The sequence below is a fragment of the Pipistrellus kuhlii genome, unplaced genomic scaffold, assembly GCF_014108245.1.
Source record: "Pipistrellus kuhlii isolate mPipKuh1 unplaced genomic scaffold, mPipKuh1.p scaffold_m20_p_13, whole genome shotgun sequence".
NCBI classification, from domain to species: domain Eukaryota; kingdom Metazoa; phylum Chordata; class Mammalia; order Chiroptera; family Vespertilionidae; genus Pipistrellus; species Pipistrellus kuhlii.
The window spans coordinates 47492740-47520548 of NW_023425438.1; the positions used below are offsets into that span (position 1 = coordinate 47492740).

The window sequence follows — 27809 nt, forward strand, 5'->3', positions numbered from 1 at the left end:
CTAAACAGATCCCTCTCCAAAGAAGATCCACAGATGGCAAAAACAACACAAAAAAACATGAAAAGATGTTCAACATCATGTCATTAGAGAATTGCAAATTATAAGTGAGATACTACTACACAGCGGTTAGAATGGTCAACATCCAAAACACGACCACCAAAGTGGCTAAGCATGAAGAGCAGCAGGAACTCTCATACATCGCTGGCAGGAATGCAAAAACGGTACAGACAGTTTGGCAGTTTCTTATAAAACTAAACATACTCTTACCATGTGATCCAGAAGTGGTGCTCCTTGGTATTTACCCAAAATGAGTTGAAACATATATCCACACAAAAATCTGCACATGAACATTTACAGCTTTATTCACAGTTGCCAAAACCCGAAAGCAACTAAGATGTCTTTCAGTAGATGAACAAATAGTGTGATTCATCCAAACAATGGAAATTCAGCAATAAAAAGAAATGACCTACCAAGCCACCAAAGAAAATGGAGAAAACTTACATGCATTTTAGTAATGGGAAGAGGCCATTACTAATGTAGCAAATGTACTTCTGTAGTGTGGGAGGTGAACAGGAGAAATGGGAAGTCAGCATGAGTTGGGGCAGGAGGCATATGGGAACTCTGTATTTCCCAGTCATTGTCATATGAACCTGAAACTGCTCTAAAAAAATTTTTACTTAAAAAACAAAGTGGATTCTGAAGATAAAATCAAGAGTAATAGGACGGTCCCTGGATTCAAGATTTCCGTTTTGCATGACAAGACTAGAACAGCCTCACTGCAGGGACACCTGACACTTCAGGATTTCTCTATGCAATCTACAAAAACCAACCTGTGACGAGCGGCCGGGTTTTTTCCTGTGTGGTTCCTGTACAAGGACCTGGACCACAGGGATCTGGGTTGCATCCTGTGCAAGGTGAGCTCTTTTTCTTATTTGTAAAGATTGAGTGAAATCATGTGTCAAATGAAGAGCTTTATAAACTGTCAAACACATATAAATTGCTACTGATTTATAAATGTGATGTAGGAATATTTGAGATGTGTGAGAGCTGATTACAATGCATGGCCACACCATGCCTCTCACTGGTCAGCCCTGGCTTAGAGAAAGCACTTATAGGTAGACCCATATCCCAGGCACCCAAGACAACCAGCTCAAAGCAGGGACAGGCAACCCAAAAAGGTCCTAATCTCATAGCTCTCTGCTCTGGATACAACTTGCAATGGGAAGGAAGGGAAGGAAAGCCCACCTATCCTCCCTCTACATAACCTTCAGGACGTTAAAACAGCCATTGAAACAGGACAAAGGGTCATAATTTCCAAGCATCTTTTTAGTTAAACAGAAGGCAAAAGCACACAGCGGCCCCATGCTACGCCTGTGAAGGCTGGGGAGAAGCATCTACAGGGGAGAAGCCCTTCTCCTGAGCTTCCAAGTCTTCTGCTCTCTTTCCACATTATTTCCATAATGAAATAATTTGGAAGAGCCAATACCTGGAAAGTTCATTGCACATGATAACCTAAAAGGAGACCAAGTGTTAAAGCAGAAATTTATTAAAACCCATTTATATAGTGTTTTACAGACAAAAAAATGTACAGAGTCCTCAACATCAGGCAATGAATTCTATTCTCAGAAGTGTTTTTCGAGAAGACCAAATTCTTGCCCTCCCTCCAAAGATTCTTCTGTTTCTACTCCAGTAAATGATGCATTTATTACATCACGTCCCCAGAACAATCCTTTGAGACCCCAAAACCTCTGCAGAGAGTGAAGAAAACCTTCTCCAGAACGCAAAGCTTCCTCCAGAGGCGTAGTGCAAGAGATACATAAACAGCGGCCGCTCAGCGGAGTGCGCACACCGGCGGGCTGGCCATGGAGAGCTTCAGGCTCAGCGGGCGGCCCTAGCTGCGGAGCGTGGCCAGCCGCGACTGCATGGCCTCCAGCACCTCCTCCTCCTCCTCCTCCTCCTCTGAGGCGGCCGTGGCTCCTGGAGGCTCAGGCTCTGGAAGGGCATCAGTCACTTTACTAGGTGCTTTGCCCAAGGCCCCTGAAAGGAAACAGTGAACAGATCAGCAACACGTTGGCTTAGGACATGGTCCATCCCCATCCCGCCTTCAGGCCAGGGTCAGCCTGACAGAGAAGGGGCAATAGAACAAGCTGTTTAGGCTGAGGTTTTGCTCATGACAAATGTGCAAATACCAACTTGTAATGACACCAAAGTCATAATAACCAGAAAGATTCTGATTTTAAGAATTTTGGTTGTGAATGAACAAACTGAACTACCAAGTACAATAGGGACAGGCTCATAAGAGCAGGCAGACAGATCTGGTGGCAGGGGTAGAGGCGTGGAGGAATTAAGCAAAAAAAAAAAAAAAAGAGAGAGAGAGAGAGAGAGAGAGAGAGAGAGAGAGGGAAAGAGAGGCAGAGAGAGAGGAGAGAGAGAGAGGGAAGGAGGGAGGGAGACAGACACCTTGTAGACATGGACACCAGTGAGGCGACTGGGGGGGAGAGGTGGAAGAAAGCACAGAGGAAATAAATGGTGATGGAAAAAATGAAGAAAAAAAAAAAGAATTTTGATTCTGAAGCTCTTGATCTAGATTCCTAAACACTATTGAACACTTAATTTTCAAGATTCATGAAGATTTCAAATCTAACTAAATTGTTTCTAAATCTTCAAAAAAATGTTTTTTTGAATATGGAGTAACTACCCCTTTATCCCCCAATAAATGAAAACAAATAAAAAAAACAATAAATCTCACCAATTATATATATTTTCTCAAACTTGAAATTCAGAAAATCCAGAAGTAAAAATAAAGATTAAAAACTCAACTTCTGATCAAGATGGCAGAGTAGATGCTGTACTGGCCTTCTCCCACAGTCACATCAAAACTACAACTGAATTACAGAACCACCACTGAGAACCCCCGAAGACTAGCCGTACAGAATTCACATCTAGCTGAACATATCTCACAACCACGGTGTGGCAATTAAGAAATGGGAGGGAACCTCGCCCGTGCTAGCTCAGAGGTTGTGCGTTGACCCATGCACTAAAAGGTCACGGGTTTGATTCCCAGTCAGGCACATGCCCAGGTTGCAGGCTTGATCCCCAGTGTGCAGTGTGCAGGAGGCAGCTGCCGACTGATGTGATGTTTCTCTCTCATCGATGTTTCTATCCCTCTCTCCCTCTCAAAACATATTTTTTAAAAAGAAAAGAAATGGGAGGGGTATCTCGGCTGCAGAGAGTGAGGGATGTCAGCCACAAACCACTTTCCAGTGCTGGGAAGGGAAGTGCCCATAATATCTGGCTGTGAAGATTAGCAGGGATTGCTCTGAGCAATACGAAGGGCCGCTACAGACCGAGGTGCTGATTATATAGAGACCACACAGACTCACTCGTTCACATACTCACTGTCTCTAAGTTCCTGCACAGGGGCAGCAGCATGAAAAGCATCAGGAGTGTATGGGAGGAGGGACATGTGGGGAGGAACTAAATTGACTGATTTCAGGGAAAGAGCTGGAGGGATAGGGGAGAAGGCAACTCTCTCCAGGGGTCCAAGTACTGGAAAGTATCAGATTTGCTCTCTCGTTTAAATTGGCTAACACTGCTCACCCTGCCTTGGTGATACCAAAACCCTGCCCCACACAAGTCCCTTGCCTGGCCTGAGCCTCTTCAGCAGCTCTTTCACACAAACAGCCCACCGTGGCTCAAGCTACAGACATTCCCCCAAATCTGTACACCTCTCATGGCACCCTAGACTTGCACTGCAGACTTTTTCAAAGATCCACAAATCCCACATGTATGATGGCTGGCCTTAGCATGCATTGTAGCTCCTAAGACCAGCACAAGTGGTGGCTGACCTTGGCCTGCACCAGAGACACTCCCAAGAGGCCTCAGACCCAATAAACCTAGTGGCCAGCTTCAGATCAGACCAGAGCCTGGACCAAGTAGCTCCACAACTGACACACCCTAAGGTCAGGCTTGGCTGGCACCAGAGCCCCACCAAAGTGACTCCAGGTCTGTGGAATCAGCCTTATACCACACCTTGTCCATTATCCTGGCAGCCAGCGCTCACAGCCAGTCAGCCTGAGGGTCAAACCAAACGGCTGACATGCTGGCAGCATTTGGAGCTCAACTACATCCTACAAAAGGGACACTCCTGGAGCACCTGGCTTAGAAGACCAAGGAGACTGTGTCAATGAGCCACACAGGACACTTTTTATAAAACTTCACTCTGTCAAGACTGGGAGACAAAGCAGATTTACATAATACATAGAAACAAACACAGGGAGTCAGCCAAAAGGAGATAAAAACATGCCCCCAAGGAAACACTAGGACAAAACTTCAGAAAAAGAATGAAAAGAAATGGAGAGAAGCAATCTACAAGATACAGAGTACAAAACATTTGTTATAAAAATGCTCAATAAATTTGGGAGAAAAATAGATGAACTCATTGAGAACTTCAACAAAGAGATAGAAAACAGAAAACAGGATATAGGTTAGAAATATATTTAAGAAGTCAGAAATGAAAAATACAATAACTGCCAAAACCGGTTTGGCTCAATGGATAGAGCATCGGCTTGGGAACTGAAGGGTTCCGGGTTCGATTCTGGTCAAGGGCATGTACCTTGGTTGCGGGCATATCCCCAGTGGGGGTTGTGCAGGAGGCGGCTGATCGATGACTCTCTCATCGATGTTTCTAACTCTCTCTCTCCCTTCCTCTCTGTACAAAATCAATAAAAATGTATTTTAAAAAAATAAAAAAAATACAATAACTGAAACGAATAAACTAGTGGGAATCTACAGCAGATTAGATGAAGCAGAGGAAGAATAAACTAGTGAGAATCTACAGCACATTAGATGAAGCAGAGGATCAAATCAGTGATCTGGAAGACAAGGCAACATGCTGCCAAGAGACCCACTTTAGATGGAAAGACACACAAAGACTGAAAATAAAGGGATGGAAAAACGTATTTCATGCAAATGTAAATTTAAATAAAGCTGGAGGTACCAATATTTATATCAGACAAAATAAGACTTTAAAACCAAGACTATCACAAAAGACAAAGAAGGTCATTTCATATACAATAACCAAGTGGAAACAACCTAAGTGTCCATCAATACATGACTGGATAAAGAAGATGTGGTACATATATACCAGTTCAATGGCCATAAAAAAGAATGAAATCTTACTATTCACAACAATATGGATGGACCTGGAGGGTATTATACTAAGTGAACTAAGTCATACAGAAAAAGACAAATACCACATGATTCCATTTATGTGTAGAATGTAAAAAATAAAGTACATGAACAAACAAAAAAACAGAAACAAACTCATAGATACAGATGGGAGAAGGGTTGGACAGATGGGTGAAAGTCATTATGAAGTACAATTACCAGTTATAAAAATAGTCACAGGAATATAAAGTACAGCACATGGAATGTAGTCAATAATATATATGTGCCCTGGCTGGGTAGCTCAGTAGATCAAGCCCAATACACCAAGGTTATGGGTTTGATCTTTAGTCAGGACACATACAAGAATTAATGAATGCCTAAATAGATGGAACATATCAATGTTTCTCTTTCTCCTTTCCTCTCCAACAACATCAATAAGTGAAAAATTTAAAAAATATATATGTATGTATTGTGTCAGATGGGTACTAGATTTATCAGGGTAATTACCTCATAAGGATATAATTGTCTAATCACTATGTTGTATACCTGAACATAGTATGAACACATGTTGTGTCTAGCATATAATATTGTATGTCAACTGTAAGTGAAAAATAACTTCAAAAAAAGAACAGGGGAAAAACCCAAATAAACCTCATTAACCATCACTCAGAGATAACTACCATTTTCCTATAGATGTGACTTACATAAAAATGTGTAATTCTAAAGGCTTTTTTCACATAATACATTATGAACATATTTACATGTCACTAATATATTTATTTCTACATTACCTATCACAACTGTAATGCATTCCATTAAAACATATGTAACATATTTGACTTAACCAATATTCTGTTATTAGGCATTTAACTTGTTTAGAACTTCAATATTATAAACAAGACTACTATGGACATCCTTGAGTTAAATCATTCAGCCATCTTTAATTACTACGATAAACTACCAGAAGTCAACCTTTTAGGTCAAGGGCTTTTGATAGCTATTGCCAAATTACTTTATAGAAATTCTACACCAATTCAAACTCCCAAATGCAGTGTGACACCAATACTTCACCTTTCAACTTGAAAACTATAGGAATTAAAAAAAAAAAAAAAAATCTCTTTATTTCTGTGTCCTAAAAAAGATGTTTGTAGATAATGTGCTTATTTTTTAAGAAATAACTTGCACAATCTAAAATTAAAAATGTGTAAGTAAGGAAGTTATAGCCTAAAGAAAAAGCCACTAGCTAATTCAGTGAATGCAGGAAGAATGGCCATAAAAGGAGATGAGGAGGGATGAATGTCAGGGTCATACCTGCTGTAATTTCAAACAGAATTTTGTCAATTTCCATTTCTGCTGCTTCTTCCATTTCTTCCTGGTCTTCCATGCTTTCAAAAGTGTCCTCCAACATCTCTTCTATGATCCCTGCCTAAACACAGATAAACCAGGTGACTTCCAACAGTTAAATCTGTTCTCCAAAGACACCTTTAAGGGCGAGTGCCTAGTGAACACAGCGTCTCCCAGGCCAGGCCACCCTTTTGAGGGTTAACACATAAGACCATCTGCCACAGGAAACCCTGGATGCTGCCCTCTCTGCAGAAAGGCAAAGGGCCAAAAGGAAACCCTTCTCCAGAGGAACCTGGGCACTGTCTGTCTCTGTACTCCTGTCGGAGCCTGTAAACTCCAGCTTCCCGAATCCAAAACACTTGTTCCCTGGATCCAACTTCCCCAAGAGTTCTGGGTACACTTCCACTTCCTCTAAGGGGCACTCTGGCAATCTGACCCAGCCTCTGCCATGCTCAGCTCAAGTGGTTTTAACCGATATTAACTGCCGCCCCTCTGTCCTCAGTGTCTGTCCACAGTGCTCCGTCCATTCCTGCCCAACCCAGCCCCAGCCTTTGCCACTTGCTGAGCGTGACACCTGGCAGGACGCAGGGCTAGCCCAAGGTCACCTTCATCATCTCTTTGGACAGCTCCCGCATGGTGGCCTGGATTTCCGGGATCTTCACGAGAGTCTGCATGGCCTTCATCACTTCTGTGCTCTTCTGCAGGGAACCGGCCACTCGCAAAACCGCTGAAAGAGAAGCACTGCTCAATAGAAGGACCACAGGATGAAAAAAAGAGAGTAAAATCACAAGCCACTCTAAGAAAAGGAAACAGTAGTGTGTGAATTTCCAAAGCCATTAAGGTATCTGCGGATACACTTCTGCACCAGGTGACCAGGTGCTCTGCATGCAGGACAGCTCCTCCTCCAGGCCTCTATTTCCTGCCCCACCTCTGAACCTGTCCCTTCACTTTCTCCCCTCAATCAAAACATACTATCATCTCTTATTAGTGGAAAGCTGTCAGAAAGCTTCACTTGGAAAGCATCTGATCATTACCATGTACTCACTGCTGACAAGGTTAGCATACTACCCTTCCCAGGGACATCTGCACTTTAGAAAAAGGAATGACTGCATCCAATCATGGATTTTCAAAGCAGCAACAGGCCAAGGGGTGGGATGGGCACATCTGAAGCCAAGACCTCTCAGGAACTCTTATTACACAATTTCTAATTTTCCCCTCTCACTCCCTAAATGTAGACTCCTTCCTCTTGCCTGTCCCAAGTTCTGTCCTCATGTACCTTCTCTGCTGTATTTATCAACAAGCAACACCTTATAATAAACCCCCTCATTTCTCTCCCTGGGGATTCCTCTCACCAGGCAGGGAAGCCAGGGGATTATCCTCCTCCAGCGATCTGGACCACCCAGAATCTCCTTTCTCTCCCAGGCCTTTTCCTCTCCCTCGGTCCCCAGTGTCTTAATGGCCCTGCAGCCTTTCCATGTTCAAGGGTTTGGCACATCTCCGGCTTGTCTATACCTTCTAAGGCACATGTGTCAAACACAAGGCCTGCGGGCCAAATCCGTCCCGCCAGGCCTTGCAATGTGGCCCGCACCGCGCTGTCATCACTGCACTCCGCTGCGTTTCCATCACAATGACAGTTTATTACTGTTCAGTAAACCATTCGGCCCGAGATTTAGGCTGGATTTTAGATTTTGGCCCCTTCTCTGATTGAGTTCGACACCCCTATTCTAAGGTGACCAGACGTCCCAATTTTTAACCATTTGTCCCTTGGCATTTTGTCACCTCCAAGTCCCACTCACTAGTACTCTGCATGCAGAACAGCTCCTCCTTTAGTCCTCATTCCATGTCACCCAGCGGACGGACGTATCAGGCTCTGCCCCCTACCCCCCAGGTCCCGCCGCCCCACTCGCTGCACCTGCAGTCTGTGCGTAAGTGTGCCAAGGCTCTCCGCTGCCTAAGAAAGAAATGACAATTCCTCAGCTAAACTCTCAGCTTGACTCCAAATCATCTTTGCAGCTTCACCTCCCACTGCTCTCCTTAATGCACTCTCATCAAACTGAATCAAGCTCAGCTGGCTGAACACAGCTTGAAATACTTCACCTGAGCCTGTGTGCACTCTAGTTCCTCTACTCAGCTGCCTCCCTGATTCTCCCCCAAATACTTTTCCTCTGAACTCCCACTGCATTTTATCTGCTCCGTAGCCACAGGGCATCTCAGTTTGAACGTGTTTCTAAGAACTCTTGCTTTTAACAGCTGTAAAAAAAATGCCTTCTTATCCTAGCCGGTTTGGCTCAGTGGATAGAGCATGGGCCCACAGACTGAAAGACCCCAGGTTTGATCCCATCTAAGGGTACATACCTGGATTGTAGGTTCGATCCCCAGCCCTGGTCAGGGTGCATGAGGTAGGCAACTAATCGATGTGTCTCTCTCATATTAATGTTTCTCTCTGTCTCTTCCCCTCCCTTCCACTCTCTCTAAAAATCAATACAAAAAAATATCCTTGAGTGAAGGTTAACAAAAAATAAAAAAAATAAAAAAAACAAAACCAAAAAAACCCCCACCTTCTTCACTTCCCTGCTCACCCTTACTGGCCATCAACTACCCAATCTCCCAGACCTTCCTTCAGAGCGGAGTGCACTATTGTCTCTGCCCATCACCTTTACACATACTGACACTCCAGTTGGAGCATCCCACCAACACATACACTTAATTGTTCCTTCTCCTTCAGGTTTCATCCGTGCTGTAAGGAGCCACTTTTTTTTTTTTTTTAAATATATTTTATTGATTTTTTACAGAGAGGAAGAGAGAGGGATAGAGAGTTAGAAACATCAATCAGCTGCCTCTTGCACACCCCCTACTGGGGATGTGCCCACAACCAAGGTACATGCCCTCGCCCAGAATTGAACCTGGGACCTTTCCGTCCGCAGGCCGACGCTCTATCCACTGAGCCAAACTGGTTTTGGCAGGAGCCACTTTTGACTGCATTTCCCTTTTACAGTCTCCTAGTGCTTAACACAATTATAAATATACATGTATTTTATTACTTTATTAAACTTATCCAATTATTTGCTTTCACTCCATACCTAGAGGGCAATACTGTGCCTGTAATGTTCACTGTTTTATCTCCAGTGCCCAGCATTTTTATAGTACATAACAGGGACTAAAAGAATGTATTTATTAAATTAAAACATTTTGCTCTTTGTAACTTAAGTCTATTTGCTGAAGAGACTGGAGAAAGTTCTCATGAAACTTACACTTAATGCGACCTCCCCCATTTCCCCTCTCTCTTCTCCTTTTTTAAAACAACATTTTTATTTATTGCAGAGAGGAAGGAAGAGAGAGAAATAAAAACATCAATGATGAAAGAGAATCATTAATCAGCTGCCTCCTGCACACCTCCTACTGGGGATGTGCCCGCAACCAAGATACAATACATGCCCTTGACCGGAATCGAACCTGGGACCCTTCAGTCTGCAGGCCGATGCTCTATACACTGAGCCAAACCGGTTTCGGCTGGGCATATTAATTTTGATATACTCATTAAGACTTGAGTGGAGATGCCAACTATACACTTCATGAGGAAGTCAGGCTGAAGACAAAACTTCAAATATCAACAGCATTTAAAGGCACGAGGCTAGATGGGATCATGAGGTTAGAAGATGGAAGAGAGCCTATAGCCCTTTAACATTTAAAGATCGAAGGGCAAATACTTTACTTCTCAGTTGTGATAGAACTACAGGGTAATATACATTTTAAAAAACAACATATTGTTAGGAATGTACATTTAAAGGGTAACAAGCTCTTGACTTATGTGCAGTACCTGAGAAAGCTTTTTTCATGTTTACCACTGAAAATACATGCTATGGGAGAAAAGATTTTTTCCCCCCCACGTAAATTAATGGAGTTATTGATTGAAAAGATTTTTTTGGACTCAGTACACAGGGAGAAAAGGTGACAGAAGAGAGTGATCAAGTTCACTAGTTCCCAGAAATGTTAAACAAGGTAACACTACTTAAAGTTTAAAAAGTCTGACTATAAAAAGATATGGAAAAAAGAACTCTCATCTGCTGCTGAAATATAAATTAGTAAGACCTCTGTAGAGAGCAATTTTGCAATTCTAGAATAATTTAATGCAGCTATTCCACTCTGCATATATAATTGTCTTAAAGAAACCACTTGACGTATGCAAGAGTGAAGAGACATTCACAGCAGTACTGTTAGCAACACTGGAAATAGCCTAAATGCTCACCAATGGGGGAAATAAAAATAAAATATGACACATACATATAATGCAATACCAACCACTAAAGTACATATTTATCACTGAGTATATTTCAAAAGTACAATGATACATGGTACAAAGATAAGGAATTGGTGTATATAATGTAATACCATTTATACAAATTTTAAGATTCATGATACTGGTTTCCTCTAGGGAGGGTGAGAGAGAAGGAATGGAATTGGAAAGGTATATTAAAGGAGCTTCAAGTTTAGTAATAATATTTTATAATATAAAAACTGAGGCAAATGTAACAAAATATCAAATTTTACTGGTTCTAGGCAATAGGTACATAGTCTCTACTGTATTATCCTGGGTACTTTTAACTTTGCAATTGGGGGAAAAAGAGGCTATGCATACTGTGCTCTATTCCTAGATGGGGTAGGGGAGAGAAGGCACAATAAGCACAATGTTTTCTGATGTTGATTCGGTAACGAAAATAATGAAAAATTTTATAGTAAGTTTCTCATGGTCAACTGAACATGCATCTTTTCAGCATGTTGCATAAAAATAGGGAATATGAAAATAGGGAATAAACATGAAACTTTCAAAGCTGGCTGTAAAAGGCAAGAGTATTTACTTGAGTTTTCAAAATGACAGATAAGCCCAAACTGGGTGGCTCGGTGGTGAGCACTGACCTATAAATCAGGAGGTCACAGTTCGATTCCTGGCCAGGGTACATGCCTAGTTTATGGGCTAAATCCCCACTAAGGGGTTGCAGGAGACAGCCAATTGATGATTCTCATCATTGATGTTTCTATCTCTCTCTCCCTCTCTCAAATCAATAAAAATATAAATATTTTAAAATAACATAAGATAAAACTATTTCTTCATGTTACTGAACACTTGGCTTGTTCAAAGGCATAGAGAGAAGTGATATATCCAGTATTTAAAAAGCCTAAATACATTACTCTACGGCTGAAATAACAGTTTTTAAAAGTTAAGAAGACGTACCCTAACCAGTTTGGCTCAATGGATAGACATCGCCTGCAGACTGGAAGGTCCCAGGTTCAATTCCAGTCAAGGGCATGTACCTTGGTTTGCGGGCACATACCCACCAGGGAGTGTGCAGGAGGCAGCTGATCGATGATTCTCTCTCATCAATGTTTCTAACTCTCTATCCCTCTCCCTTCCTCTCTGTAAAAAATCAATAAAATATATATTTTTTTAAAGTTAAGAAGATGTGGTACAATGAGTTTGTCATATTTTTACTCTTTCCCAACCCATGATTATTTTCCTCAGTATCTGGAGAAAGAAATTGATGATGCAGACATTATGCATATTTAAAAGCTACATCCAAGTGTTAAATTAAAATTGAATGTAAAGAAATAACTTCAGAACTAAATACAATCAAATAATGGATTAGGTACTAATTTGGAACCTTTACAATGAAAATTCAGTCTTCTAACTTTTGAGGGTGATGTGCTCTTCAATGTAGTATCTGACAGAGAGCTGACAATACTCTTTAGTGAAAAATTTCTCCATAATTTCTGAGCCCATACTAAGTATAAATTTCCGATAGTCATTTGCTGCCATTCTCAGTAACTATAGTTCTACATTAGGATGTCTTCATTTAATAGAAATTAAGTAAGAACAGAAACCAACTGGATGCAAAGTTTAACTCCAACTCAACTCTCAGGTCCCTCTATAACACTGTTCACATGAGGAAATACATTCTAATTTTTTAATATATATATATATATTATTGATTTTTTACAGAAAGGAAGGGAGAGGGATAGAGAGCCAGAAACATCGATGAGAGAGAAACATCAATCCGCTGCCTCCTGCACACCCCACACTGGGGATGTGCCCACAACCAATGTATTGTACATGCCCTTGACTAGAATCGAACCTGGGACCCTTCAGTCCGCAGGCCAACGCTCTTTCCACTGAGCCAAACCAGTTTTGGCTAACTTTCTTTTTAATATATCTTTATTGATTTCAGGGAGAGAGACACATCAAAGATGAGAGAATCATTGATTAGCTGCCTCCTATACTCCCCCTATCAGAAGCTGAGCCCGAAACCCAAGCATGTGCCCTGACCAGGAATTGAACCGTGACCTCCTGGTTCATGGGTCGATGCTCAACCACTGAGCAACACCGTCCAAGCACATTCTAACTTTTAAACAAAGCAGTTTTATGTGTAGACAGCCATTACTTCAACAACACTAGCAAAAGAAAAGTAACAATAAAATAATGATAGTAATATTCTGCATTTTATATAACAGCCAAACTAAGACGATGATAAAAAAATATATATATATGTCAAAGCCCTGGCTGAGTGGCTCAGTTAGTTGGAGCGTCATCTAATAGATACATCAAAAAGTTGCAGGTTCAATTCCTGGTCATGCTTGGGTTGTGGGTTCAATCCCAGTTGGGGTGTATATAGGAGGAAACAAATAAACATTTCTCTCTCTCTGGCTTCCTTCCTCTTTCTCTAAAGTCAATGAACATATCCTCAGGTGAAGACAAAAAAATAAAAATAACATGAAAAAAGAAATCAGAGCTGAGACTGTTCTTTCTATTCATGGAAACCGGAACTGATAACAGCAAGAGCATCAGCATTAACAAGGTGACGGCAGGTAATGCCTTCTTACCCAGCTGGTTCTTCATCCCCATGAGCACAGAGTTCATGTGAGCTTTGGATGCATAGAGCTTGCTGACAGCCTTCCTTGACCTGATCATTTCCTTGGCCAGGACCACACAGACGTCTTTCTGACCCTTCTTGGCAGCATCTTTCACAGAGCGTTTCACTTTTTCTTCTTCTCTTTGAATGTCTAAATTTAAAGCAGAATAAATAAATAAATTAATTTAAAGCACAACACAAAACTACAAAAATTTAAGGGTAAACCAGGAGATTTATTGGTACTCAAATTTGTTCTTATTGTGATCTAAATATGTCTGTTAAATAGGAAAAAGGAGAATATAAACAAAAGTAAGCTAATTAATGTGGTGGGTATTTGTTATTTCCAGACACAACGTTAGAGTAATTTAAGAGTAAAAGTAGAAGTTGGCCGGCCACTGTAGCTCAGTAGTTGAGTGTCAACTTATGAACTAGAAGTCACAGTTCAATTCCTGGGCAGGGCACATGCCCAGATTGCAGTTCAATCCCCAGTGAAGGGCATGCAGGAGGCAGCTGATCAATGATTCTCTCTCATTATTGATGTTTCTATCTCTTCCTCTCCTTTCCTCTCTGATATCAATAAAAACTTATTTTTTAAAAAATAAGTTTAACAAATTTTCATTTCAATTATTATTCCTTTAAGCTGCTGCATTTCTGATTTATTTTCATTGTTTTCTATCTCTTTAGTGATATTCCCATTTTGTTCATACATACTTTTCTTAATTTTGTCCACATCTTACTTTATACCTCTTTAAGACAGCTGTTTTAGAGTTTTTGTTAGTAAATATGTCATCTAGTCTTTCTCATGAACGTTTTCTGCTCATTTACTTATTGCTGAATGGACAATACTTTAGGTTTCTTTGGATGCCTTGTGATTTTTGTTGTTAAAAATGGGACCTTTGAATCATCACATAACTCTGGAAATCAGGTTCTCCCACTTTCCCCGGGATTTGCTATTTTTTAAAACTTTTATTGTATTAGGATGCCTGTGCTGAGATTCAGCTTGAGGTGTAAACTTAGACTCCTCAGGTCTTCCAGAGTCTGCATCTTTCCCCGGGCATGCACAGGACTTTCTTCCACATCCTTGATGTCAAAAATGTAAAATGGTACAGTCCTATGGAAAACACTACAAAATTCTTCAAATTCTTCAAAATACTACGCTCTTCAAAATTTAAATACAGAATTACTATTTGACCCATTTCTGGGGTATATACACAAAAGAATTTAAAGCAGGGACTCAAACAGATAATTGTACACTCGTGTTCATAACAGCATATTCACGACAGCCAAAAGGTAGAAATAACCCAGATGTCCATCGATAGATCAATAAACAAAATGAAGTACAAACATACAATATGATATTATTCAGGTTTTTTTAAAATTTATTTTATTGATTTTGTACAGAAGAAGGAAGAGAGATAGATGAGATGAGAGAGAGTCATCAATCAGCTGCCTCTTGCACACTCTCTACTGGGGATATGCCTGCAACCAAGGTACATGCCCTTGACCAGAATTGAACCCGGGACCTTTTGGTCCGCAAGCCGACGCTCTATCTGTTGAGCCAAACCGGTTTCAGTTTTAAAAAGGAAATTCTGATATATATAATTACATGGATGAATCTTAAAAGCATTATGTTAAGTAAAATAACCCTTATTCAAAGAAAAACATGGTTCGATTCCACTTTTATGAGGTAATCTAAAAGTAAATTATAGAGACAGAAGGTAGAACAGTGATTACGAGGGAATGTCAGAGAGGGGGAAATGGAGTTATCACTTAGTGGTACAGAGTTCAGTATAGGATGAAATAGTACTGGAGATAAACAGTGGCGATGGTTACAATGCAATGTGAATAGACTTAAGGTTACTGAACCGTATACTTAATAGTTAAAATGGTCAATTTTATGTTATGTATATTTTACTGTAAGAAATACATAAAGCAGCAACAAGAGTATTATGATCCATTTATAAACAAGTGTTTGTGTATAGAGGCAACTATAGACAGAAAAATATCTGGAAGAGATGATCACCAACATGCTCTCTCTAGATGGTAGGACTTCAGAGTGGTTTTAACTTTCTTATTTATACTTTTCTGCCTCAATAATAATAATATATATATTATTACCTTTCTAGTTGGGGGGGGGGCAGGCTGTGTTCATCTGAGAGAGGCAACATGAATGATCTAAATTGTGATATGCCTCGGTATGGTTTTGTGTTGATCCTGTTTGAAGAATTGCTTGTTTCTGTGTGTTTGCAGTATTCGTTAGTTATCATTTTATCTGACCCTTTCCTGACTCCTCTCCTTCTGAGACTCAAATTCCATTCTGGGCCACTTGATAATGTTCTACAAGTTCATTTAAAAAAGAAACTCAAAAAAACTTTTCCCTCTTGTCCGGCTAGCATAGCTCAGTGGTTGAGCATCAACCTATAAACCAGGAGGTCATGGTGTGATTCCCAGTCAAGGCACATGCCTGGGTTGTGGGTTTGATCGCCAGTGTGGGGTGTGCAGAAGGCAGCTGGCAGCTGGTTGATGATTCTCTCTCATCATTGCTGTTTCTCTCTCTCTCTCTCCTTTCCTCTCTGAAATCAATAAAGATTTATTAAAAAACAGAAACATTTTTCCGCTCTCTGTACTATAGTTTTGGAAGTTTGCATTGGTATCTTCAGTTTCATTGATCTTGTGTTCTGTGTGTCTAATCTGCTTATTAAACCTATTCAGTGACATTTTTATTTTATTTTTCTTTATTTCAGAATAGAGGCCCGGTACATGAAATTTGTGCATTCGAGGGGGTGGGGGTGCCCCTCAGCCTGGCCTGTGCCTTCTCGTAGTCTGGGAGCCCCTGGGGGATGTCCGACTGCAGGCTTAGGGGAGCAGGCCTAAGCCGCAATCTGACAGCCCCAGCATTGCCGCCGAGTCAGGAGAGGCTCCTGTCACCTCCGCTGCGCTCACCAGCTGTGAGCCCAGCTCAGGGCTTCTGGCTGAGTGCACTGACTACTTGGGGCAGCTCCTGCATTGAGCATCTTACCCCTGGTGGTCAGTGCTCGTCATAGCAACCAGTCATTCCACTGTTCAGTTGATTTGCACATTAGCCTTTTATTATTAAAAGATCCGATATACAGGATCTTTTATTTCTAGAAGTTCCACTTTGCTCTTTTCTTTCTTTTTTTTATTTTATATATTTTTTTTTATTTCAGGGAGAAAGAAGGAAAGAGAGATAGAAGCATCAATGATGAGAGAGAATCATTGATTGACTACCTCCTCAACACCCCCCACTGGGGATCAAGCCAGCAACCCAGGCCTTTGACTGGATTGAACCCAGGACCCTTCTGTCCATAGGCCAACATTCTATCCACTGAGCCAATCCAGCAAGGGCACACTTTGCTCTTTAATTTATCTTCTATTTATCTCCTTACTGTGTTCCTGCTTTCCTTTAAATTCTTCAACGTATTTATAATACGTTGTCTAAAATTCTTGTCTGCTTTCTACCATTATTGGTTTTTTTTTAGTCTATTTATATATTTTTTATTTTGATTCCCACTTTTCTGCTTCTTCCCAGTAATTGCTAAGTGTCTAAATTTTTTCTTTTTCTTTTAAAGAGCAGCTTTACTTGGAAGACAGTTAAATTGCCTGCAGATCAGCTTTTAAGACTTGAATTTAAGCTCTGTTGGTATGGCCTGTAATCTAGGGCTATTTAGCCTTAATTTTAGGCATGGTCCTTCTGGGTTCTCTATTAACTGTACTAGATGTTCAAAAAGGTCTCATTACTGTGTGGGATCAGAACTCTACCATCTCTCAGTTATTTGTTAGTGTTGGGACTTGTTTAGTCTGTAGCTTCCTAGTAGTTTGTTCTGTTCTCAGTAATTGTTCTTTGACCAACCACTTGAAATCTCATTCTAAGTATACAGGGCACAGTATTCGGCCAGAGACTCAATGAGACACCATGCAGATGTTTGGGCTCTTTATCAGGAAATGCCCTTCTCTCTGATACACTGGCCTACAAAGTCCAGCCACTGCAGCTTCCCTGATCCCTAATTTGTTTCCCCAACTCATGCTCTGTTTAGAACCCCCTTCCATGTTTCTTTTGTTTCAGAAAATTGCTCCAGGCAGAAAATCAGGGACATAATAGTACCTATCAGGGCTCTCTCCCTTTGTTTCTCTTCTATCGGTGATCAAAATTCTGTACTGCCAGTTGTCCAGTGTTTGCAAACAGACGTTTCATAGACTTTGTCCTGTTCTTTCTTTATTTACAATGAGAGTGCAAGTCTGAATCCCTCACTCCATCGCGGCTGGGAATGAAATTCCCCTCTCCGATTCTTTTTTTAACAAAGATATTGGGAATATTTTTATGGTATTAATTTTATTCTAATCATGAAAGTGTTAAAAATCATTAAAGTTTTAAATGTCATTATCTCTTTGCAAGTCACCTTACTTTTAAGTGATACTCAACAACAATTAATTATATTTCCCTCAATTTAAAGCCATGCTTGGAGTAGTGAAAATGGAATTGCATTCCTTACTTATGTAAGTTTATTTAATTTGCATTCCATAAAATCATTTCTTTAGTTCTTTATTATTAATGGCTTAAAACAATGCATTTATTCTTCTGTAATTCTGAGTCTAAAACATCAATGTGTTGGAAGGACTGTGTTTCTTCTGAAAGCTTCGTGGGAGAATCCACTTCCCTGTCTTTTCTAGCTTCCAGAGGCCAACAGTGTTCTTTGGCGCACGGCCTGTTCCTCCATGTTCAAAATACATCACTCCACGCCGAGACCGGTTTGGCTCAATGGATTGAGCGTCGGCTTGGGGACTGAAGGGTCCCGGGTTCGATTCCGGTCAAGGGCATGTACCTTGGTTTCGGGCATATCCCCAGTAGGGGGTGTACAAGAGGCAGCTGATCGATGACTCTCATGGATGTTTCTAACTCTCTATCTCTCTCCCTTCCTCTCTGTACAAAATCAATAAAATATATATTTAAATAAAAAATACATCACTCCAACACCTGGTGCTGTGGTCACATCTCCTTTCCCCTCACTTTCCTCAACACATTGCCTCCCTCTTCTAAGAACCTTTGTGATTACACGGGGCCCCCCCAGACAGCCCTGGATTATATCCCCACTTCAAGAGCCTTAATTTAATCACATCTGCACATTCCCTTTTGCCATGTAAGGTAACGTATTCCCAGGTTGTGGAGATTAAAATGTGGACATCTTTGGGAGGACATTATTCTGTCTACGATAGTATATGAGCATCTGCTTTGTTTCCAACTCTGAGCTCTAGAAAATCAGTAATAAATGAACATGATCCCTCTCCCTTGAATAGCTGAATTCCAGGCCAGAGAAAGATTTAGTTCTAACAAAATATAAAGTTTGAGTTCATCGGAGTTAGTTCTTCTTATAATTATTAGAAAGCAAAATAGGATAGTTAGAACAATTATAAATAACTTAAGAATTGACTATGTTTTGAAGCAGCTTATTTTTATGAACTAATGCAAAATACACTAAGGGAGTGAGGGAACAGGAGACATAAAATAATAATTTACCTCTTATTTGCCTGTCAACAACTCTCATTTCCTTTCTTATCTTCAATGACCACTCATTGACCTGGGAAAGATTTTAGAAAAGGAATTATAAGAGAAGCCAACCTTCTAACTCACCAAATTTTATAGAATTTTATATTAATTCTATATTTATTCTAGTACAAAATAAATAAAGCCATTTTCAAAAAGAGTTTTAGGGCAAATTCCATTTTTCATCTATTTAATCATAGTATTAATACATAGAAGTCCCAAGCTATTCAAAGAGTCTTTATCTGAAGGTAGGCAGTAAAAAGCATTTCATACAAGATCTCAGAGAGAGTTCAGTACCCTGCAGGTACATAAAGATTTTTCAAGAGCTGCATGGGTACAGACAGGTTTTAAGGGTATCAGATTTTCAACTACTACAGATAATTATTTCAAACTGCTCTGCCTGTGTCACGAGAGTTCACCTTTTCTTTTTCCCTTTTAACATGCTTTTTCATTTCACAAAAGAAAGACAGTCCTCTAACCTATGCCTCTTATTACCTTGAATATGTTTCCCTGAAAGGCAAAATCTCTAAAGCAGTAAATATAAGGGCAACTGGAAATACTGGTGTAAATGCTGAGGCAGTAGTGAAAATGACAGACTCTAATGATTATCAAATTCTTATGCAAGTATAAAGTGTTTTCCAATTCTTCAGTTTCAAAAAAACTGAAGGAAAATCTGAATTATCAACTGATAAATCACTAAAACTAAATTTTACAGTAAATAACACTGTGTGTGTTTTTGGCATATGACATAGAAATTCAAAGAACTGAGTGACACAGACATAACAAAATGTCCATTACAATCTACTTATTTATATTAACAATGTTTCTCAGTTCTTATGGTTAACAAAACATAAAACAGGACTTTTTTTTTGCTTGCAGAGCCTCACAATGAGGACACCTCATGTACACCTGCAGCCATGCCATCCGAGGGTCCTCTGCAGTTGGGGCAGGTCTTAGGACACAAGAAAACTGCTAGCGCCATGGCACATGGCAAATGGGGCAACTGCCTCATTAGATTATGGGTGCTCCCTGAACATGATCCAACTACACACTGCAACACAAGCTCCGGGAGCCTGCTCTGCCTCTGGGCAAGGAACAATGAGCTGGCTGTGTCCGTTTGATGGGCGGTGATCACGTGACCCAGATTTATGCAATATGCCAGTCCACCTCCAAAACCCTGGTGACCTAGTACCAAAAATATGTGGATAGGCTCCAAAGAAGGAGATCAAAGACATTCTCACCCAGAATGAATATACTATTCTGGTTGCTGCCTGCCTCCGCATAAAACCCCAAGAGTTAAGTGACCCTGGTGCCCATGATCACTACTAGAAATTCTATCAAAAAGTCCATCATGAAGATCAGAATTCACCTTTCTAGTAAACAATGGTTGTGAGAGTTAAGATTAAAAAGAATCTTATCTAATAAAAGCCTAATATGCTAAGTGACTGGTCAGTTGTTCAACCAATTAAAGCATAATATGCTAATGATATGCTAAACACTGCTCAACTACTTACTATGATGTACACTGACCACCCTTAGGAGGCAGACAGTGGACTGGTCGACCAGTCACTACGACATGCACTGACCACCAGGGGCAGATGCTCCAATTGGTGGGGCAGATGCTCTGACTGGTAGGATAGCTGGCTTTTGGGGTCTGGCAGATCAGGACTGAGCAAGATAGGCTGGGCACGCCCTGGAGCCCTCCTGGTTGGTCAACCTCCCACATCCCTCCCCGGCTCTCCTGGTACACTGGTGGGGTCTCTTGGCATGGCCTGTGCCCTCTCACATTTGGCCTGCCGAAGAAACGACCGGTTACCAGTGGTACAGGGTTGTGAGAGGGACATCCCCCAAGGGATCCCAGATTGGAGAGGATGCAGGCTGGGCTGAGGGGACCACACCCCAGCCAGCATGAATTTTGTGCACCACACCTCTAGTTTACTATAAAATAGCTCATAGGAAATTGAAAAGAATATTTAAAGTATCACATTTCTATCTTGTTTTAACAGTAATAAAAATCAAGATTTGCTAATAACCATTAATATTACAGTTGATTTAAATCTTAAAAAAAATACTATCATAGTATTGCTATTTTCATACCAAGAGAAAGATATTAAGAGGATTTTTATTTTATCTTTTATATTTTATTGATTTTTTTTACAGAGAGGAAAGGAGAGGGACAGAGAGTTAGAAACATAGATGAGAGAGAAACATTGATTAGCTGCCTCCTGCACACCTTCCAGTAGTGATGTGCCCGCAACCAAGTTACAATGCCCTTGACTGGAATCAAACCCAGGACCCTTCAGTCTGCAGGCCAACACTTTATCCACTGAGCCAAACCAATTTTGGCAGATATTAAAAAGATTTGAGAATTCAAATCTGAAATCTGCTGAGTCTGTCTCCAGTTTTATAAAGGCTGCAGTTCTTTATCTGAACTGACCTTTTGTAATTGGACTCTTCCTTAATTTAGGATCCCCATGCTTTCCTCATTCGTCACTCTGTACATAGTATTAGTTTCAGAGCTTGTGGTGCCCCTTACTTTATCTCCTCCTTATCCTGCAACATTTCTTTATCGTCACGAGAGTTCACCTTTTCCTAGTGACATAACTAGGACATAAGGTCTCTTGGAGCCGTTTCTGCCCTTCACATACCCATCTTACCTGTTCAAGTTGGAGTTGCTTTTGATCTCCCTTATGGCTCCCTCAGCTGCTCAGGTTAGAGCTGCTTTTGATCTACCTTATGGCTGCTTTGATTACTCAGGCCAGAAATACTTTTGTCCTTGGTTTATGGCTGTTTTAATTGCTCAGGCCAAAAATGTCTCCATCCTTTCTGCCCCCCGCTTCCTGTTTGCCAAATTAAGCTAGCTAGCTACTCTTATAAATCTGATTGATTTATTTGAGGATTTAAAAAAATATATATTTTTGATTTCAGAGAGGAAAGGAGAGGGAGAGAGAGAGATAGAAACATTAATGATGAGAGAATCATTGATTGGCTGCCTCCTGCACACACCCAATGGAAATGGAGCCCCTACTTGGCCATGTGCCCTGACTGGGAATCAGAAATCAAACTGTGACCTCCTGGTTCATAGGTCAATGCTCAACCACTGAGCCATGCCAGCTGGGCTATGAGGATTTTTAAAATAAATTTCATCTTTAAAACAAAACTTCTGACTGAGCCTGGCCAGCATGGTTCAGTGGTTGAGCTTTAACGTATGAACAAGGAGTTCACGGTTTGATTCCTGGTCAGGGCACATGCCTGAGTTTTGGACTGGATCCCCAGTGTGGGCATGCAGGAGGCAGCTCACCAATGACTCTCTCATCATTGATGTTTCTATTTCTCTTTCCCTTCCTCTCTGAAATCAATAAAAACATATTACCGTATTTTCTGACCTATAAGACGACTTTTGAAACAAAAAAAGAAAAGTCAACAGGAAAAAAAAAAAAAAAAATCGGGGGGTCATCTTATATGCCGAGTATATCCCTAAAAACGTCTTGATATGCCGCTAAATGAATTTTCCAACTCGATCCCGCACCAATCACTGCAAGGCTGCTCGGACCGCCTCTCTAACTCAGCCAATCCAAGCAGGCTTTTTATGCATGCAAATTATACATGTTCTGTACCCGAAGCTACACTGTGTTCTAGGAAAAAGCCTGCTCAGATTGGCCAGAGTCAGAGAGGCAGTCTATTATAACCTTTGAACCTTTGCTTGTTGTGATTGGCTCACCGTGGTACATACAGTTGCAGCACAGGAACGTTCTGTGTAGCCAAAGCTGCTGTATCAGGACACATACAGTGAGTTAAAAGGTACCGTAATAGAACATTCTGTGTGTAGCTGAAGCTACAGTACTGTATAACCCCAGCCTAAAAGATTAGTGGGTGTACAACAAATGGCTGGTAGAAAAGAACCCATCATGGCTCCAGCAAGAAGAAGGAAATCTGAAGCCAGTTTCAAACTGAAAGTTGTAAACTTTGCCAAGGAACACAATAACTGTGCTGCTGCAAGACAATATAGAGTAACAGAAAAGATGGTCCGAGACTGGAAAGCAAATGAAGATGCATTAAAGAGTATGCCAAGGCGTAAGTGTGCATTAAGAAGAGGCCCCCTTATTGGCCAGAACTCGAAAAGCATGTAGCAGACATGGTTCTTGAGCATCGTCAAAATGGTTACGTAGTGACACGAAACAAAATACGTATGTTTGCACTTCAGTGGGCCAAATCTAACCCAGATAACAGCAAAGGATTTAAGGCCACTGTATCCTGGAGTACTAGGTTCTTGGAAAGGCACAATCTGGTACTGAGGCAAAAGACCAAAATTGCACAGAAATTACCTGCAGATCTTGATGGCAAAGTAAGTGTTTTCCATCAATATGTAATACAACAGCGCAAGAAACACATGGCTATGCATTAAGCCAGATCAGAAATATGGATGAAACTCCTATGAATTTCGATATGGTTGGAAATAAAACTGTTAATCCAAAAGGTGCAAAAACAGTGTTAATTAAAACAACAGGACATGAGAAGTCCAGCTTTACAGTGGTACTAGCATGTACAGCTGATGGTGCCAAACTAAGACCAATGATTATTTTTAAAAGAAAAACAATGCCGAAAATCAAGTTCCCTGTTGGAGTTTTTGTACATGTGAATGAAAAAGGATGGATGGATGAAGAAGGGGTAAAGCTATGGCTTGATAATGTATGGAGTAGGCGACCAGGTGGACTTCGTCAAGAACGTAGCCTACTGGTGTGGGATATGTTCAGGGCTCATTTAACTACCAGCACAAAGAACAGGCTGGCAAGAATAAACACAGATGCGGCAGTTATTCCTGGAGGATTGACATCATTGGTACAGCCACTGGATGTGTGCCTAAACAAGCCATTTAAAGATCGCATTAGAGAACAGTGGAATGAGTGGATGGTAAGCGGCGAAAAGTTATTAACAAAAGGAGGAAACATGCGTGCTCCACAATTGGATGTTTTGTGTAACTTTGTCATAAAAGCCTGAAATGATATTACTGAAGAAACAGTAATCAGGTCTTTCAAGAAGTGTGGCATATCAAATTCTTTGGACGGTATGGAGGATGACTTCTTGTGGCAAGATGAAGGGGAAGCCGAAGCTGAAGCCACACCATCTGATTCGGAATTTGATCCATATGATGACTGTCTTACAAATGTACCACAAGAGGTCACTGATGAACTTTTGATGTCAGAAGAAGAACATGATGAGGATTTTAAGCTCACAATGCTCCTCTGCCTAGAAAAACCTCTTCTCATCCCAGTCTGTAAAATTAGGGGGTCGTCTTATACGCCGGAAAATACGGTAAAAAACAACAACAACAAAACAAAACAAAACAAAACAAAACACTTTGCCCTAACTGGTTTGGCTCAGTGGATAGAGCATCGGCCTGCGGACTGAAGGGTCCCAGGTTCAATTCCAGTTAAGGGTATGTACCTTGGTTGCGGACACATCCCCAGTAGGGGGTGTGCAGGAGGCAACTGATCAATGTTTTTCTCTCATCAAATGTTTCTAACTCTCTATCCTCCCTTCCTCTCTGTAAAAAATAGTGGTAGGGGAGGCTGGGGGGAGGTCAATGGGGGGAGGAGGAAGGAGATATATATACTACTATGTGTAATACTTAAAACAATAAAATTAAATTTAAAAATAATAAAAATAAAAATTCTAAAGAAATTGCATACTGTTCTCGCAGACTATAAAATACATAATTTGATTACATGGCTATTTAAGATTAGAAAAAATAAATTCATATTTTTACTGTAAATCATTAATATACATCAAGCATCTACATAAGTGAGATAGATTAGATATGTACATATATGAGGATTTTTAAAAAATATATTATTGATTTCAGAGAAGGAGAGGGAGAGAGAAATAGAAACATTAATAATGAGAGAAAATTATTGATTGGCTGCCTCCTGCACACACTCAATGTGGATCCATACATATCTATAGATTTTTCAAGTAGCAAAGTGGATTTTCTAAAATATCCACTGTTCAGATATCTCAGTCACCTCTAATGCAAAGAAATACAAAGTAATGCTGTATAGCTTAGGAAGTAGTAATTAAAATTATACCCTAGGGCAGTGATTCATTCATATATTTATATATATATGAATACCAGTTAATTGAATAAAGGGTGGAGTTTAAAAAAATTAAAAAAACAAACAAAAACATTTCACTGAGACTGTGAAAAAGTTGAGTTATTGTTTTTGAACATTAATAAAAATTTTAAGAGAATTTGGGTTTTAAATATTGGTATTTTGCTGTTATTCTCTAGAGTATCTTATTTTCTGGTTTATATAATCAGTTGGCTCAAACTCATAAAAATGATTTTTTAAATTACCACATGACCCAACAATTCTACTCCTAGATACATACCCAAAAGGAATAATAGTTATTCAAACAAATACCTGTATACTAATGTCCACAGTAGCATACTGACAATAGCCAAAAGATGATTCCATTTATAAGGAACTAGAGGGCCAGTGCATGAATTTGTGCATAGGTGGGGTCCAGCCAGCCTGCCCCAATTGGGGCCGATCCGGGCCTGGCAGGCTTGGGGGGGACAGGGGGAGAAAGGGGGATGGTAGGGGATGTGAGAGGTTGGCTGGTAGGCCCCACCCCCGATTGGGGTGGGGAGCACCAATTGGAGTTGCAGTGTATGTCAAAGCCACCGGTTGCCCTGCTTGTTCCAGCATTCCAGTTGCTTGGCTTTTATAAATAGAGATCAGAGGCCCAGTGCATGAAATTTGCGCATGGGGGGGGGGGGTGTCCCTCAGCCTGGCCTGCACTCTCTCCAATCCAGAACCTCTCAGGGGCTGTCCAACTACCTCACAACCTGGGACCACTGGCTCCTAACTGCTCACCTGCCTGCATGATCGCCCCTAACCACCTCTGCCTGCCTGATCACCCATAACTGCTCCCCTACCAGCCTGATTGCCTCTAACTGCTCCCCTGCTGGCCTGATCACCCCTAACAACCTCTGCCTCGCTCCCCCAACCCGGGACCCAGGACTCCGTCCTTCAGCCGGTCACAGGCACCCCAGACCTAGGATTTCCTCTCTCTGGTTGGCCACAGGCACACAGGACCCGGGTCCGCTTCTCTCAGGCCGGCCATAGCCACAGGGGGGCGTGGGCGGGCAGCTTCACCTTGGCTGCAGCTGCAGGTGCCCATGACCGCAGGGCCGGCAGTTTGTCACTGTCCCAAGCTGCAGGTGCAGGCACTGGTGCCTGGGACCACAGGATGGGCAGCTTGTCCTGCTCCTGGGTCCCAGGACTGTGGGACAGGTGGCTTGTCCATCTCCTAGGCCGCAGGCTGGCTGATCCCCCCGCCTCCCCTCTCTCTTTAATATATTTTATTGACTTTTTACAGAGAGGAAGAGAGAGGGATAGAGAGTTAGAAACATCAATGAGAGAGAAACATCGATCAGCTGCCTCTTGCACACTCCCCACTGGGGATGTGCCCGCAACCAAGGTACATGCCCTTGACTGGAATCGAACCTGGGACCTTTCAGTCGGCAGGCCGATGCTCTATCCACTGAGCCAAACCGGTTTTGGCTGATTCCCACTCTCTTGAAAGCTCATTTGTGCCTGGCTGGTCCCCAATTCTCTCTCCCAAGTGTTGGGTATCTGAACCATTATAGCACAAAGGTGCTGACCATTAGTATATTAGCTCTATTATATAGGATATCCAGACCAGGAAAGCAGACTGTTAGTTGCCAGGTACTGAGGGTACAAGAGAATGAGGTGTAACTGCTTAGAGGGTACAGGGTTTTATTTTGGAGTGATTAAATGTTTTGGAACTAGACATAGGGTGTGGCTGAACAATGTCAGGAATGTATCATATGCCACGAAATCAGCTGTCGCCAACCTTTCAGACCTCATGGACCACAAGCGGCAACCACTGCACTAAATTGTTTAGGGTCAAATAGTTCATTTTATGTTAAATGACTTTCACCTCAATAAAGAAGAAAGAAGTAAAGAAAGAAAAAAGAAAGGAGGGAGGAAGAGATAGCTATTAAGACAAAGCAGACTTCAGAACAAGGAAACTTAGCTGAAGAACATTACATAATGATACACAATTCAACACAAATACATGCAATCCTTAATGTATATGCACCTACAACAGAGTGTTGAAATATATGAGTCAAAAACTGATAAAACGGAAAGGGGAAATGGATGAATCCACTATTATATCTGGAGACTTCAACACCTCTCTTTAGGTAATTAACAAATGAAACAGGCAGAAAATCAATAAGGACACAGCTGACTTGAATAGTACCATCAATAAACTAGTTCTAACTGGCATTTATAGAATACTCACGATGTCCAACAACAGAATATATATACTTTTGAAGCTCAAATGGAACACTCCTAAAAACATGACTTTCTGAGCCATAACACATACACCCTTAACCAACTTACAAGAATAGAAATCATACAAAATAGGTTTTGTTTTTTATAAACTTTTTCTTTTTTAAATATATTTTTATTGATTTCAGAGAGAAAGGAAGAGAGAGTTTTTCTACATCCATGATGAGAGAACCATTGATCCTGCATGCCCCTCACTGGGGATTGAGTCCACAACCTGGGCATGAGCCCTTGCCTGGAACTGAACCCAGGACCCTTCAGTCCTCAGGCTGACACTCTATCCACTGAGCCAACTGGCTAGGATCATACAAAATATGTTTTGAGACCACAATGGAGTTAAACTAGTTATCAGTAACAGAAAGATAGCTGGAAAACCCCCAACTATATAAAGATTAAACCACACACATCTAAATAATGCCATTCTGTTTTCCACTGTGGCTGTACCAGTCCGCA

The 27809-nt window shown here is 41.0% G+C and overlaps 1 protein-coding gene and 1 pseudogene across 4 annotated transcripts in view; one reads left to right on the forward strand and one right to left on the reverse strand.

The window, feature by feature from the left end:
• Positions 1 to 347: 347 nt before the first annotated feature.
• Positions 348 to 27809, reverse strand: part of LOC118717627 (E3 ubiquitin-protein ligase RNF103) — a 72093-nt gene continuing 44631 nt past the window's right edge. For 2 of the 4 annotated variants that reach the window (XM_036435945.2, XM_045580970.1), the window contains exons 2-6: positions 18949 to 19009; positions 13387 to 13566; positions 7119 to 7240; positions 6481 to 6595; positions 1529 to 2037 (exon numbers count right to left, since the gene is read on the reverse strand). In XM_036435945.2, coding sequence (XP_036291838.1) covers positions 1892 to 2037; positions 6481 to 6595; positions 7119 to 7240; positions 13387 to 13566; positions 18949 to 19009 — 624 coding nt within the window. In that variant the 3' untranslated portion in view covers positions 1529 to 1891. Of the gene's footprint in view, positions 2038 to 6480; positions 6596 to 7118; positions 7241 to 13386; positions 13567 to 18948; positions 19010 to 27809 lie in introns of all 4 variants that reach the window. The other 2 variants (XM_036435947.2, XM_036435946.2) reach the window with 2 other exon arrangements.
• On the forward strand, positions 19159 to 20399 carry LOC118717631 (annotated as a pseudogene).